This window comes from Neodiprion pinetum, chromosome 5 (assembly GCF_021155775.2).
Source record: "Neodiprion pinetum isolate iyNeoPine1 chromosome 5, iyNeoPine1.2, whole genome shotgun sequence".
NCBI classification, from domain to species: Eukaryota; Metazoa; Arthropoda; class Insecta; order Hymenoptera; family Diprionidae; genus Neodiprion; species Neodiprion pinetum.
Window position 1 is genome coordinate 25,332,581 of NC_060236.1, and position 17,309 is coordinate 25,349,889.

Here is a 17,309-nt window from a genome sequence, read left to right on the forward strand (position 1 = left end):
ATATATGTGGAAAACTTTGAAGGGTGCACGCAGAAGTGCGACTACAGAGTTGCGTATGTATATGTGTGTTTGCATACGTGAATTTTTTAAACCTTGCTCGTTGAAAATTCTCATGGACTCTTTTTCCCCGCACTTATCAACCTGCTCTGTATCATATACGTAAACATATATTTCTGGAACATTTCCCCCAACTCCGAACAGGCGACATGTGCATACCGGTGTGTGTATGTATACACCACACATGTAAATATATACGTGGTATTTTACTCTCGGGAGGGCGATACGACAGACGTTAACCTTAGACCTCCATTTCTCTCTCTCTCTCTCTCTCTCTCTCTCTCTCTCTCTCTCTCTCTCTCTCTCACTTAGCTTGTGTACAGTGATGCCCTTTTTCCGTAGCACACGTGACGTACAGACGGCGTTAGACTTGTGTGCTACAGCTTATACACGTGCTGTTCGAACAAGTATGAAAAGAAAAACTGCACTAGTATTTTAAGCTCGCAATCATCTGGGAAGTATTCTTCGTTGTATCGTGATATCGGAGTAAAAAAAAAAAAAAAAAAAATTCTAAACGTTTTTCAAGCAATCCGATGCATTTGTAGATTCTCAGACAATTCGATGAAACGATATTCGTTGGCTTGGAGAATGTAAGTTTCTCGCATGCCGGGCTTTGGTTATCGTAAAGGTATAAATTCTTTGGAATGAATTTGAAATCGACGCGATCGATCGGTGTATCATGTATATGGTGCGGTAAGTGGCCTAAAGATGGGACGAGACGTATTCACTCCGGCAAGTATATGCAGGGTATAAGAAACTCCGATCCTTCTATACCTGGTGTACAGGTATGCGTATTCACATGCATATAAGAGTAAATGTGTATCTATCTAGTTACATTCGTGAGTTATAATACATACCTATAAGTTATCCATTTGAAAGCCGTCCAAGTATACCAACTTTTTTTTAGTTCGTTTCTTTCGTTTTTTATCCAGCCCACTTTGTACCTTATACATCAAACACCGACGTCAGCATCGCCAGCAGCTGTAATTCTCAAATGTACATTCGTAGGAGGTAGAAAAGGAGAGAGAGAGAGATACTTTTACTACGTATAGGACTTATAGATGATCTGTAAGGCGTGCATAATATACACAGAGGAGACAGAAAAGTAGTGCATGCGATACATCGTGGTACCAGAGTAAGTTGGAAAGAATATCGAGGAAATAAAACTAAAGAGGGTGGTTTGTAGAAACTACGGAGATCAAGCCGGAGGCGTGATCTAGGTCCGACAAATAGTATACTAATTACTTACATTAAATAACATACCGTACACAAGGGCATGATGTGAATGCATGGGGTGTACATACGTATAGGACATCCAATCAGGTAAAAAATGTGTCGAAACAGGAACATGACAAAACAGAGGTTCTAACGTGCAACCAAGTGAAACTTGATTTAAAAAAATATCTATGATTTATAAAGGAAATATTCTGAAACACCTCGTCGTTATGATCGTCAAAGATTTTGCATTGTTTTGTTATTTATCGCCAAAAAAATCGTACATACCTGTATATCCAATTTTAATGAATAACAGTTTATTTTATGGTCAGAACTTCTTACAAATTCTTTGACAATAAGACAGATTTTTTTTAGATCTCGTCAATAGATACAAACAATCGGAAATGTATGTATGTATAATCGACATAATTTAAAGATGAAAAATGTATGATTCGGTAAGAAAGACATTCAATTGTCATCCGCAAGCCTCTGACTCTGATATGAATTTGAATATTTCATTTACGAATAGAATCAGACGAGAACGAACCCTATAAATTTTAAGTTGAAAAAATGACAGAACAACACGATTTCTCTGACGTTGTTGACATAACTGTAGTTGTTATTACAGTATCTGAAAATAGTCTCCCACCATGACACGGACTTTATCTTCAGTTACATGTAAGTAATTAAATAAGCTTAGTTTCATCGACACTCACCAATCCCCTGTTCGATCATATTTTCGTTACAATATTTATCCCAAAAATCCCTAAACGTGAATAAAAATCAAGTCACAATCAGTCCGACAACATCGTTCAGGGTCTTTTGGTAGGCGCGCGTAGGGATCTCATCTCATCTCATCTCCCGAGAAGAGAAGTTTTGGCGCTCCCGAGCGGAGTGAAAGGGAGAGAGCGAACGAGCGAGGGAAAGAGAGAAAGAGAGAGAGAGAGAAAGAGAGAGAGTAGAGAGCAGTAGAGAGTCCGACGAGCGGGTTGCTCCCGGTTACTCCCGGAGCGCGAAGGCTCAAAGGGTAGGGAATCGTCGGGAGGCTGCGAGGGGCGGCGGTGGTGGGGCGGGGGGGGGGGGGGGGGAGGCGCACGTCGCGCGCGCGCACGACCCTCTCGATAGCCTCCGTGAGGACTCGGCTGTTTCCGTCGATCTCTGCGGGGGCAAAGCCAGAGGCTCCGACTCTGGTATCCCCGGCTCCCTCTCGCCGCTCAGGGCACCGGGTTACTCCTCTCCGAGAGGTCCGAGCGAACGCGCGTAAACGGCGCGAGTGTACCGAGAACGAAACGGCGTCCGTCGTCATCTCGCGGGTATAGTAAAAAAAAAAGAAAAAGTGCGGTGTGAAGTACGCCGAGAGTCGGAGAGCGACTGAAAACATACAGAGGGGCTCACAGGTGAACCGGTGAACGTGCTTCGGTTAAATGCGAGAAATTCGTCGAACCAAGAAATCGCAGCGCGTTGATTTGTGTGTCTTTGTTGTTGTTCTTGTTGTTGTTGTTATCGTTGCCGCTGCTGCTGCTGCTGCTGTTGTTGTTGTTGTTATTGTGTTTGCCGCGAGGCCGGAGACACGACTCACGGGAAAGATTGAGCCGGTCTAGATCAGTTCTAGATGTCGGCCGATACCGGCGCCGGTTCTTCAACGTTCGGTGGTTTCTCGATTTGTTTTCCCTCCTCCGTAAAGAGTTAATGACAACAGCGATAAACTGCTGCTGCTATGCGCAGGGATGAACGGTCGGTGTCTTCGTCTCTCCGAACTCAAGATACCACGGAATAAACAACTCGTGTTTGGGGTTACGGTCTCGCGTCTTTGCCGCGTTGTTGTTTTGTTTAATCGAGGCGAGACCGAGTGCGGACCGGCGCCAACTTCAAGTGCAAGCTGACTATTACGATATCTCGAGTGTCGACGTTCGTTTGTTTATTTTCTTGCCGAGGCTGCATTCGCCTCTCGCGTTTTTTTTTTCATTTTTTTTATACCACGATTCTTCCCTCGGGCGTAAACTCTCTCGCGAATTCGTCGTCAGGAGTTTGCGAACGGATGCGCGGCGCGTTGTTACAGGTGTACACAACAATTTACCGGAGTAACGCACGTGCGTCTGGGATTAAACCGGCGGCAGTGGTTGTTTTGGTAGCTGGCCAACAGGATGAACCACCTCTAACAGCTCGACGTCTAATCCGTGATTCATAATTCCGAGATTAAATCGAGCATCGAAATCACAGCCTAGGAAGAAATGATATCGATAGAAGAAAAATTCGTGCCAATAGTGAAGGTATTACTGCCTATCTTACGTAACTCGTGATTCGAGCAACGAAACAGAAATCATATCGTCCGATCGGTGCAAAATCGTGAACGATCATCTCCTGCGTGCAACGAGATATATCGAAGGATTGTGAGTGCGTTTATTTTTGATTTATCATCTCGAGGAGTTTTCGGTTTACCGCGGCTACGTTCAGACTGTAAATACTGTAACAAGTGAGTTAATAGAACCGTGTTGCGTGAATTTCGCCAGTTATTTAAAATTCTGCTGCAAACTTCACGACGCTCCAAACAAAAGACGAACAACCATAATGCCCTGCGTTCAATCATGTGCCAAATGTGTCGCGGTTAATATTTGGGCTACCGGTAATAAATGCGAGGAGAGTCGATCGTCGGTTATATTCGTGTTACAGTGTTCCATCTATATCCCATCGTGAACGAATAATTAAAGAAAGTGATTAAATTTTGGACAATAACGATACGACGATTGCTCCGGATCTGTTCTTGAACGAATCGGTTTTCAAAATCGAATAATTATAAATAAATTACGTACGTGTAACAGGTATTTAGTATCGTGTTTAATAACTGTGAATAATCGACGAGTAATTATTATACACCGTAAGCTGTACAGTTTCCTTTGTGGATATACAATCGTTTTTCTTTTTTCTACATTTAAACAACAAGTTCGTGATATTAAAAGTTGGAAAAATAGTTCCTCCGTAAGTTTATAAACACAAGTTGTGCATATCGACTGATATTATCGAATCGCCGAAATGGATGCATCGATGGAAATGAAGTTCTTCCTTCCCCTGCTCGTCGCTCTTTACGTGGCTGCTTTTGTGTCAGGTAAGAAAATAAAACGTTATCACAGAATATAAAACCAACCGTACGTACGATTCGTCGTGATAATTTTTCTCTTTTTTACTCATCTTTATCGACGTTGTACGAATTGCGAAACAAAGATAAATTTAAAGAAAAAAAAAAGAGAGAAAAAAAAACACCGTACACCTGCGTCCAATTTATTAGGGCGTAATTGATAACGGCGTTACACGTATAACGATGCTGTGAATCGGCGACGAAACCTGCAGATTATTACAACGCACGACAAGCACCCGCGCAAAATACGGAATACAATACCGTTCTATCCCCGGAGGAGTTTTGGCTCATTTATCAAGCAGCTATCATCCTCCTTGCTCGTTGATGTATTGCTAATAACAAATGATCGGCAGCTGCGGACAATTATCGAAAGTACATTATTTTCCCCCCACAGCTGGCTTTGTGTTGTATACCCAATAATCCCGGCGAAATTGGTACACGCTACAAGTGTACGGAATCTATAGCCAATTCCGGTCAACAAAGACGTCGTCGATTTTATAATTAATTTCAATCTTCGATTATGCGGTATATCAATAGTTATTCAAACGTCGTTCGATTGGAAAAGCGAAAGGAGATGCGTCAGGATTTTCACGTATAATATAAATATAATAACATATAAATAAATAAGAATGATTTCTTAGAATTGACTGACTATAAATTATAACAGCGACGTATCATTCATTCTCTCTCATTGACGATTATTCATCCGCTGTAACAGTTTTATTTGTACACGGCACCCACCATTCAAGATATCCACCTAATGATTCGGTTCCCAGAGTAAACGAAGTTTCTTTTTCTCTCTCGCATCGGGAAACCGCCATCAGCGCAAACTTATTCTGTTATTGTAGTTTGCTCACGGTATATAGCCCGCAGATATTGAAGAAATATATTGCAGTTTGCCTTTGGTCGCATACACGTATATGTAGCGCATCCGGTTTATGCAATTTTGGGATTACATTTTGGTTTGCTCCTAGAATTATTTGCCGACAATTTCTATTCCTGTTTGTACAGAGAATAGAATTGTAGATATTGTATAATATACATACATGTATGTGCGCATGTATATTATATTGCAAGCACTTGCAGAAGTACGTTTACCTTATACGTACAAAGTGTATTTCACTTCCCAACGGTATTGAAACAATGATTCCGGAAATACGTTATGCTTTGCTATTGCTCGTCGATGACGGTGTAAAATAATATATTCACCCGCCGTTTTGTTCGAATGCGGAACAATTAATCCCGCGGTTTCTCGTTACGTTCGGAAAAACTTTCGCACCACCCTCGTGCAACTTGTTTGAAACTGAAAATAAACTTTCATCGGAATGCGAATCTATTTGATAATTTAGTCGTCGAGCTGAATCGTTTATATTATCAAATTCAAAATTTTCCACTATCTGTATAGAGTATAATTATTAGGACGGTTTTTATTTTGAACTTTTTCGAATTTTGACTCGGTCACTCTCCGGATTGATTCGTTTACTTGAAACCAATTTATCGGCCGTCCTGATGCGATCTCGAAGAAATCCAAAGTAATTATTCGTATTCGTAAGATTCGTAATGCATGTACGAAACGGGTGAAAAGTAAACCGATTGTTATACCGTCCCCGGCCTGCGACATGGGACACGAGGACTTATAGACTCTTCCCCTGCAAGCTCTTTTTTGGTCACAGTTTACGCAAACACGTCGTTACAGTGTATATGTTACATATATGTGTGTGTATCGATCGATTGAGTGAGGCGAAAACGACAAGGACGACAATGACGAGGAGAAGGAGGAGGAGGAGGAGGAGGAGGAGCTCGGAATTCGTCGTACATGTAGGTGGTGGTTGTTTGCCGCGCGGGAATATCTACTACCCCCTGAGAAATGCTTTTATCAATAATAGATTCTCCCCGTGCGGAAAATGCTCTCTTGTTTTTCTATCATCGAAATCCATCTATCCACTGTCCTTAGTCTCTACCATTTTATCCAGAGAAAATCACCCTAGCTTCTCCTTTCCTCTCCTCTCTTTTCCTCCTATCCGCCACGCCTCCTCATATATATATATATATATATATATACACATACACATAGTCTAGTCTCTCTTATTCCTCCTCATTTTTTTTGATTTTATTTTCCTCTTCGGAGCTGTACCGTGTTGCTGCAATCCCAGCGATCCTCATTTCTCTCCTTGTCTCTTTCCCCCTCAAGTTCTACCTCCGAATTATATAAATAATCCCGCATATTCGCCGAGGTATGGTGCATACACAATTTCCTTTCTTATATATGTATATGCTCGAGGTTTGATTGAATTTTTTTTTTTCTTTTTTTCCGTTTTGTTTCTTGTTTTTCTGCCACTTTTATGCTTACACCCCGCCGAAATTTCGTTAAAAATAGGAGAGAAAAAAGAGTGAAATTGGAAGTGTACGAATGAAATTGCTGATTTCTCACGTTAGTTACGCCATCCCTATTTCTGTAGCATATAGTATGCATGTATCGTATATGTATACATATGGTAAAATCAATTATAATTTCACATTAGTACAATATTCTATATGAAAATATTTATACTGTATAATAATTGATATTTTAGTTATTGTACGGTTTTTTTCCCCTCCTCGTTTTTTCTTAATTTCATTGATGTAATATCATTTTTATCAGCACAGTTTCACCCGTTTTCTCCTCAAACATCTTTCGTTCCATTTATCCTCTGCGTTTTTTTTTTTTTATTTTTTTTCATCTTCTTTCATGTCGTTCGTTAATTAATTACGCGTTATCCGATTAACCATTAATTAGCCGTCTACCTACTATACAAACGACTCGCGGGGCTTTGGCGAGGCTCAAGAGCGCACGCGATTAAAGAGTGAAAGAGAGAGAGAGAGAGAGAGTGAGAAAGATTACACGCTCCGCGAAATCAACCCGGTAGACCAAATAACAACGGGGATAAAAGCAGCTCATCCGGAGGCTGGTGGGAGTGGCAAAACGTTAGCCGGCCAGTAAAGCCTCTCTCTCTCTCTCTCTCTCTTTCTCTGCCTTTCTCTCTCTCTCTCGCCTATCGGTCGCAGGAAGCGACTCGATACGTTTGAATGTATGTATGTACCCAGGATCGCGCATCTCTCTCCCACCGTTTGAATTTCGAATGAGATTGCTTCTGTCCAGCGTGATACGGACCGTTAAAAGACCTGCTGCTTACCGGAGAAGAGGGAGAAACAAAAAAGAATTACGGGGTTGAAATAGAAATAGAAGTAAAATCAGAATTGAAGATTAAATTCAACTTGATAGAGAGATTGCAATGCGTTGTTGTCGTCTATCTAGATTGTGTAAAATCGCTAGAATTCTGATTGGTTTTCTAATGCACCTTGACCGTCTATATTTTGAATTTTCTAGATTTCCAGGTTCAGTATTTTAAAATTCTTCTAAATTAGATCTTCGCATTTTTGATGATTCGATATTCTGAACCTTGTGTGTTTTCAAATATTTCAATAGCTTTGTCCGTAAAACGGGCAAATCAAGTCATTTTTCAAGATCTCAGTGTGACACAATAGCGTAAGATTGCGCACTAGTTGATACTGTTTTTCCCAAGTGCGCAAAATTGAATTTTACGCACTCAAATGAGTACGAAAAATAATACATTTTCACACTCGTGCGAGAATTAAAACGGAATGGGCTACTTTTTGTAAAGTGTGCAGCAAAAGTTCCTCTTACATTACCTGCGAAGCGTGTGCAAAAATAACTAGAGTATTAAAATAGCGTGCGCAAAAGTAACCAGAGTGTTGAAACAGTGTGCAAAAAGTAACTAGCGGGTATAAAAGTTGTTCACTTCTCACACGCTCGACATGCAACGAAAGAGGGACTTTTGATGCGCGTGTTGCAAAACTCGAATTTTGCACACTGATTTTGGAAAATGTATATTATCGAATATATATGAGAATTGTTTGATAGTTTTTATTTTCTCCGCGCCGTCGCGTCACTCTCGACGTCTAGGTAATTGCGTATTTTCAAAACGCCTTGGAGACGTCGTTGCGCCTATGCTCGTCTCCTCGTCTTCTGTTGCACAAGCTTAAAGCGACTGAGAACTATTTACCATGAAATATACTCTATCCCTCTGCAATTAATATATGTATATATCTGTCTGTCTCTCTATGTATATATACATGTATAGTTGAAGAAGCCGCCACGAGGAAAGCAACTTGCGGCAGAGGGAAATATTATTATTTTGTTTCATCGTTGTAAACAGCCTTTGGCACTGCAATTATGCGAACAGAACAATTCTCCTTGGATCTTTTCGAGACGACAGGATGGGTATGCCATTATTATATACATAGCGATGTATAAATATATCTATATAACATATACGGTATACAATACACACACCTAGCAGCATTTCCTCGGCGTTTTTTCTTCTCGTCCAGAGAACGTATATACTTACCTAGGCGAGGAAAAAGACAAAGCTCGGGTAGCAAACGAGGATGGAAAATGGAGAAAAATGTGTATAAAAACGACGTCAACCTTTGCGAGCTCTTCAATCCTCCCCCGACTTCTCGTGCTCATTATTTTTCTACCTTTTCATCCCTCAAATTCCTTATACCTTCTTCTCTACTTACATTATGTATTATACCTATACGCTGTTGTATCTTTTCCTTCTTATTATACCTTTTTATTATACTTACGATCATTGAGAATTTTTCAAGTGTCAAATGGTTGCTTGGCTGACAACGAGAGTGTAAATTATTTTTCCGAAAATAAATTTAACGGATAAATCCAACTCGAAGAAGATGAAAAAATTATTTTTTTTTTCCATTTCATCACGTACGCCATACGGTATTGATGAAATTTTGTCAAAAAAAAAAAAAAAATGCGAAAAACGTTTAGATCTCCACCAATGTATCACGTACATAGGTATCTTTTTTTTTTTTTTTTATTAATATTCGGCAACTTTCTTGCTTGCGGCATGCATTATGTACACAAGTAATATTCTCAAGTGTAGCGTATATAACCTAAAGAATAAATAATGAATGTATAAGAGAACAAACTGCCGAGGTGGAAAATGTTTTATTATTTAACGCAGCATTTGCAAAAAAAGTAACAAAAATTTACGAGATATGGAAATACTGTGGACATTTTTTCGGGCTTCACACGCTTCCGTTCCCTTCAATTTTTTGTCTCTCTCTCTCTCTCTCTCTCTCTCTCTCTCTCTCTCTTTCTCTCTCTCTCTCCGTATCTCACAGACTTTTCGGTAGAGAACTTTAGCAGCGAACGTGAAAGTGCAGCAGCATCAGCAGCGCGGAAATCCGTCGTGTCCTCTCCTCGTTTGGTTCGTCCTGCTGCTGCTGCTGCATGTCTGCAAGGCGATCTTGCATAAAAGCAGTGGTTCCATCAACAACGGATATTGGTGAAACCTGATGCATGCCAACGCTTTGGCTCTACGCACTGGGATATCACTTTACTCTAGGGAGATTGTCCTACTATTAAACACATGCATCGCACACAGGTATTACACACGCTTTGAATGCACGAATACGTTCTTTTACCCCCCTTTTTATCTTCTAGTCCAATAAACCAAGGCCCGACGAATCTCGGATATTTAGAAGTGGTGGTGAAATTGATTTTTAACTTAGTTCCGTACTCAAAGAATTTGCCATACGCAAATTTGCGGGGTCAAAAATCCCCGGGATGTTTAAAAAAACAGACGGATATTTTCGTCTTTCACGATTATCTCGGCAATGGTAAGGAATTTTGGAAAAATTTTCCGACAAAAGTTGTAGAGCTAAAAATTTCGCGTCGAAATATACCTTAAAAAGTTTATTTTCATCCAGTATTTACTTGGTGACAAAGAATTTTTTGATTTTTCGCAATTCCTTACCGTTATCGGAATAATCGCGAAAAACTAGAATTATATCGTCCGTACATTAATTTTCACTATTTCCCGGGCATTTTTGATACTGTAAATTTGCGTATATTATTCTTGGGTTTAAAACTAAGATAAAAAATCAAATTTGCAACCACTTACAAAATCAATTTGAGGTTCGTGCCTTGTGTGTATTGGACTATTTGAACTAGAAAAAAAAAAAATTACCCTCACGAGGCTTTGTGTATTACAATATTAAATAATATACTGTAAATAATGTCTGTAATGAATCCTTAATCATCATTTTACTTGTATATTTGATATGTGAGAGGAAGTGAAATGTATGATGTCGTATATCGAAGTAATTTCCGGGATGAAACTAGACGAGAATTTTACATTGGATTTGTCTTTTTTTTTCTCTCTCTGAGGTGGGGAGGTTCAATTTTCTTTATCGTATAACAAGGCTGCTGCTGCTGCTGCTGCTGCTGCTGCTGCTGCTCTAAGTAATTGAACTTTTTTTTGATTCTTAGACCTTTCATATTTCCCCGCTTGGTGTATCAGGTATACTACATAATAGAGTTCATACCATGACGTATATTTACAACTAGCAACCCGTCGCGGTGTTTCAACTGCTAATATTTTCAAATGCTTCTTGTGGCAAAACTGTTACACACAGCCATATTATATTGCGAAATTTTTTGCACAGTTCGTCGAATCGTTGAAAATTTTTGAACCTAAATTTTTTCTACATGTTTGAGTTTAGTTAGCGTTCGCACAAGTGTCGTCACTGTAACAAATTTCTGCAATTGTCCCAATTCTGAAACAGCACCTTGAATATTTTCAGATTTTTTTATTCAATTGCTCAATTATTTACAAATATTTAAAGTGATTTTGACAAAAAAAACTTTCAGAGTAAAAATGTAGAAGGATTCTAAAATGGAAGGATTACAATGGGCAATTTTTAAAAATTCGGAAACACGTCTTATAGATCATTCAAAATACTGAATTTCGAAGCATGGAAGAGACAGAATATAGAAAGACAAAGTATAAAAATCCAAAACAGAATCGTCAAATTTTGGTCTATTGTAATTCCATCTGAGGATTCTGCGTTTTGGAATTTTACACTTTAGCTTTCTACTTTTTCATAACTCGTCTCTACGTTATTAATCAAAAAAAAAAAAAAGTTCTTGAAATAGATTTTCACGTCTTTAAAAAATCGATATTGTTACCCATCTATTTTCCAACCTTCCTATATTTTTACCCTTAATCCCGTACATGTCTGTATTTGCAAAAGTTCATAGACCGTAAATTTTCTTTTTTTTTTTTTCTTCAAGATATATTTCTTAATCCCTGTGTCATCATTCCCGTTATAATAATACTTATATACATAAACATTTTTAGGCATTAAAAGTTTGTCTTACAAATAGTATATAATCACATCTTTTCGCTATCCGGTAACAACAACGCGATTGTTATACTATTTTTATCTCGTTGTCGTCGGTCGATCTATAACCTTATTATATAACTACTTACAATTAGTAACCAAACCCGAGGATGCTGATTGTGAAATACGCTGCACGGTTAAAGACTGGCTCAAACATCGTTATTAAAAGAAGTAAATATAAGAAATAAATAAAAATTGAAAACTATATCATTCGTCTCTAGATTACCGAGAGCAATTACATTTCCAATTGCTTATCTTTCATCGGCGTATAATATTAGAGCGTGTGTCTAACGGGTTCGTTTACATCGTACCCCCTGGACACAAATTACAGTTCAACCGTTACCGAGCTAAGAAAACTAACAATAAATAAAGAAAGGAAGAAAGAGGAAGAGAGAGGGAGTGTACAGGTTTTTTTTTCTTTCTTTTTTTGCAATCTCTAACTTCCCGTTTCTCTCTTTTCAGAGAAAAGAGGAAGAGTTATTACAATCACCGAAAATGAAAAGTTGAGTTTTCATGTTGTTAACGGATTTCAATAATTTTGGTCTCAATCGACGCGGATATTTTCCAAACATAGAAGTGATTAGAATTTGGCTTTGATCGGCGCGGTACTTTTTCAATTATTCAAATAACAAAGTTTCAAATAATGAGATGAAACTGATAATATTTTGAGAATGGATGAATGGATTTGAATGAAAATTAGTACCGTGAGGTTTTTTTTTGGGTCGTTACTCCCGAATCGAAGATTAAATTTGCAAAATTTTAACTCGGCGTATTCAATAAGCTCAAAAATAATTAAAAACATTTGGATTTTGATTGAAATTGGTACTCGTCGGTTTGTTGGGTGGCTGATCACGAATCTGAAGTCATATTTGCGGAATCTGAAATGGCGATACGATATGGTGGAAAAAAAATCCAAAAATATTTCGATTCTGGTACAAATTTCTACGCTGAGGGATTTAGAGTCACACCGATAACGAACCCAAAATTTATAATGGTGGATTCGCTATGCTAGTTCAGAATAAAAAAAAAACAAATGAAAATCTGAATCTAAAAAAAAATTCTACGTTCTCTTCAAATAGATTCATAAGGAAACGGGTCTAAAATTGTTCCGAGTGTTGTAAAATCGAAGTTTTGAGAATTTCCGGGAATTCTCAGACCGCTTGAACAATGTTATAGTTTGTCAAAAGAATTCAAATCGTTGCAAGAAAAAAAAAATAGAACAAAAATTTTCCCGTCACGGAGTCCGGTCTTGAAATGTTTCGAAAAGAAAATGCAGTTTTTGAGAATTTAAAAAAGTGGTCCGTATCAAAATCACTCTCATAACTTGTAAATAATTAGCCAGTTATTTGAAGAAATCTGAAGAAATTCCGAGCACTGTTTCAGAGTTGGAAAAATTGTAGAAAAATTTTTTAACCACGGCTAAAATTACGAGGGTCGGACGTTGGTCGGGTTTCGCATGGAATTTCCCCGTATGCAACGTTTAGTTTACACCGTATAATACACGCGGGCAATGTTATTATAATACCGCTAACTATGATCTGATATTAAGCTATTTGGCGGACCACAATGGACACTGTGGAGGTCAGAGGGCGCCTTTTGGGGTTGCGGTGTCTGCCGCTTCCGCACCCTAGCTTGTACGCTTTTACCCTCCCTCCCTTGTCTTTTTACCCTTGTTTCAGGTCAGCAGTGTGTCCGGAGACGTAATTGGATACCTTTGGACACAGGGTTCTGTAATCGCTTTGTTGCTGTACCGATACATACGGAAATATTTGTACATAGGTACATATATATATATATATATATATATATATATACACGTATAAATCCGTATATGTGCCTACATGCTTCGGGTTACACGCGTGATATTTTTGAAAAAATTGAATCTTTTTTACCCTCTTCCTTACGAGGAAGATCTTAGTTTTCGTCATTAATTTTCATTTATTTTTTATTTCTTATCCTCAACACTTTTTCGAACGTCAGGTTTTTTTTCTTTCTTACCGGGGAGACCTCCTCTCACCGCGGAGACGAAGGTGACAAATTTTCCACCGTTGATATCAAACCAGTTTCAAGCTTCTTTGGATTATTTTTATCGGTTTTTTTTTCTTTCTTTTTTCGTCTCTTTTCATATTCTTTGACCGCAGTATCGCGTATTGATCGAATTATCAACCCTCGAGCTCTGCGGAATGCTGAAAAATATAAAAAGAAAAAGTATGCCCTCACGGCGTACCGTGACCGTGGGAAATTTTTTTTTTTTTTGTTCCGAATATTATTTTGATCGCATATCTCGTTTTTATTTATTTTTTTTTAAATTTTTAAAAAAATTTTTTTTCACTCCAACCTTTTTCAATCGCTACATATCGCTTTGTTCCTTCGTTCTTCGCGTAATCGCGACAACACGATACGACGATACGTAATACACGCGGGACGAGAAATAAAATTTTCGGTACACAGAGAATCTGATGAGACGAAAAAAAAAATAAAAAAAAAACTTTGTCCATTGACTAATTTTTTCTTTCGCTTCGCTCGTTTCGATCCATTTTAATCATTCCTTTTGTCAATCCTCCGAATTGGTAGGTGTTATCGTAATCGTCATCGCAATGTTAATTATTACGCGTACGAAGAGAGTTAACGCAGTTGTTTGAAATTCAACGTCCGAGTCTGAGGGGCAGATTTACGGATCAATTCTCTGTTATAAGGTATCAAGAGAACCGAGCTTGTCAATTTTCATCCCCTTACACGCGGTGCAGATATTTTATATGTATCGGTATGTGTGCATGCCTGCACAGATAAGCTTTAGTAATTTGTCCATACTTTTTTTTTTTTAAGTTTGAAGTAATTTATTCCTAATTTCACGCTGTGCCCAAAGTATAGTAATAATAATAATAACAATATTAATATAAAATGCTCGGGGGTAATTCAAAGGTTTATTTGTTTACTTTGTTTTTTACCTTAAAATGATGCAAAAACAGTTTTCATAACCGGGTCTAGACACGGGGATAACTTCCATTTCTTCGGTGCAAGCGTTTCGAGCTTATCTGCAACGTCGAGCTTTAATAAGTCGTTCAAAGAGATCTTCTCCACTTACAGCTTGCGCGCTCAGTCTGTTCTTCTCTGCTCTCTTTCAAGATGAACTTTTTCTCAAGATTATTAGTCTTCTCACGCGACTTTAAATGCCTTAATGTTATATACGGGTTATACATAGTGCGATATTTATCCTTTACCGTCACGGGACGGATTTTCAATTTCTTTTGTATATTTATCAATCGATTTAGCAATATTTTTTCTCTTTAAAAATCAATTATATATCACATATCGATGTGTTTTTAGTTTCTTTTGCAATTCTTGGTACTATGAAAATAGTCTCTTATTACTCGTCGATATTACATCGCGTACGAATAGTGAAATTATAAGTCAGGGACGTGAGATTGTAATGGAATTAATTTAAAAATTTAAAAAAATTTTAAAACCGAACGTTGTATTTTGATTGGAAAAATCATTCCCCCTAAGATAAATTCGTTCCATTAAATTTTCCGACGAAGTAGAAGAAGAAAAAGAAGAGCGATTTTTTTTTTTTTTCTTCACCGCGTGCTTGACGCGAGGATATTTAACAAGGGTTCGTCCCGATACAACGAACCTCTGATGTTATACGTACTATAATATCGATACAGCGTTTTTCTTACCCATTCTCATACGCCAATTTTGCTTCTCGTTTTCTGAGTAAGCGAGACGTATAAAAAGGCATACCTACGCGTGTGTGCGAGCTGAAAAGAAGCAGAAGCAGAAGAAGAAGAAGAAGAAGAAGAAAAGCTGGGTAGCGATACGGCGAGACGGTTGTTATCCCGGTTAGTACCTCCACCTTTATCTGCTATCCTTATAGGTATCTATGTAAATGGCACAGGTAGCCCGTGCTCGTTTACGAATATAGGCGCACGTATGTGTCAGAGTGCGCAAAAGGTGGGTTGGTTATACCGCGTAGAGAGGTTATGAAAGTGGTTGCCGGGCAATGTTCGAATACCTCCTCCTTGCACATTCGTTTATACATGTACGTACATGCATGTAATATATACCTCTGTAGTGTATACACAAAGACGTTCCTGTATAATACGTATATAAAATATATAGGTAACGTAAAAGGGAGCGGGTGCGGCTGTGACGAGGGAGAAGAAGAAGAAGAAGAAGAAGATTCGTCGTACTGATATACCCAGAGTCTTTCTTCTCCTCCTTCTTATATATTAGCCTCCCTCCCACCCTTCTTATTTCTCTTAATTTTATTTTATTTTTTTTCTCTCCTTCATTCATTCTTACTCCCGTCCTCGATCTCTTTCTCCTTTGTTTTCCTTTCATCGCAATACGTCGACGTCGTACGATAGCCGTTCTCCTTGTCCCCGCGATCTTTCGTTCCCCCGTCCCCCGATTCGCAGAAGTAAAAGCGCCCAGGATCTGCTGCACGGAAGGTGAAACGCTGTGACATAGAACGGAGGAGTCTCGTGGCCCTGCGTTCCCTCTTCCTCGACACCCCCCCCCCCCCCCTTCCCCCCTTTCCACTTGTGTCGCGCCGTCGTGTGAGCCAAATGTCTTTGTTCCCAGGAGTAATACGCCCAGGCCAAGAGGACAGATTGCGAGGGAAACCCCCCCTCCTCCTCTTTACCCCCTCGACACCACCACCCACACATCCTTTCGTACACCGCTGCCACTCTTCGGCGTACCGTACTCCAACATTACGTTACGCGTTCCTGAGTTCGAAACCGCGTATGCCACGGGAGATACGTTCACGTACACTTTGAGCCCTTGTCGCATTTCTATCAGATGTATTATCAGGGATAGGTATTAATTGATACGCCTCGGTTGGACGTCGTCCCGAACCTTTGATTCTAATCAAGTGTCGCACTCGTGGCGTGGTTAATATCAGAAGCCAATATCGAATGGTTAGGTGATCGATTACTGATGATCGGTAGGTTACGTCGATTGACGTCTGTGAGAATTTTCATCATTTTGCTTGTGAAATGAATCTCTGTGTATTTTTTTTTTTTTTCAAAATGGAATTTAGAAACTTTTTACCGCGTCGTTCATTTTGTAGCTGACGTTGCGGCGAATCTAACGAGCCCTTGTTCGTTCATTTCGGTCGAATAGATCGCGAGATATCGTGCTTTGAATAAACGCGCCGAGTAAACGAGACGCGCGTTTCGCTTGCTAGTCGCGCGCGTTCGCGCTAGCGTTGCACTTCGAATTGAGTTATCTCGCGATCAGTTCATCCGAATTCGTTGAACGTCGGCTCGTTCGATTCCTCTCGAAATTGGCCACAATCTTTTACATAAAATCGCTGACTATTACAAACTCCGGTTAAACTTTTCATCAATAAATTAACTGTTTTCCTACATCGGGCAATTCTTGCGTCGTTTTTACTCTTCGATCGTTTCTTTTCTCCTCTCGTCTTGACGTTCCGCTGCACAATGCATTATTACACGCCAAGGTATCGCGCGGCCAACACTTGCGGCGCGCGTGCATTCGAAGAGGGGGGCGTAGGGCGTGTAACTGCTTATGTACCCAGAGCATACAAGGGCGCGGTGGTTCAGGTGGGCGCGGGGTACACGCGTATAGCTCGCAGGCACGTCGGGACATCTTCAAGTATTCA

The 17,309-nt window shown here is 39.3% G+C and overlaps 1 protein-coding gene across 1 annotated transcript in view; it reads left to right on the top strand.

The window, feature by feature from the left end:
• Positions 1-3,255: 3,255 nt before the first annotated feature.
• The window catches only part of sns (sticks and stones), a 198,093-nt gene continuing 184,039 nt past the window's right edge, over positions 3,256-17,309 (top strand). Inside the window, 1 exon segment of the mRNA XM_069136573.1 lies at positions 3,256-4,375. Within this exon segment, the coding sequence (XP_068992674.1) occupies positions 4,303-4,375 (73 nt within the window). The 5' untranslated portion in view covers positions 3,256-4,302.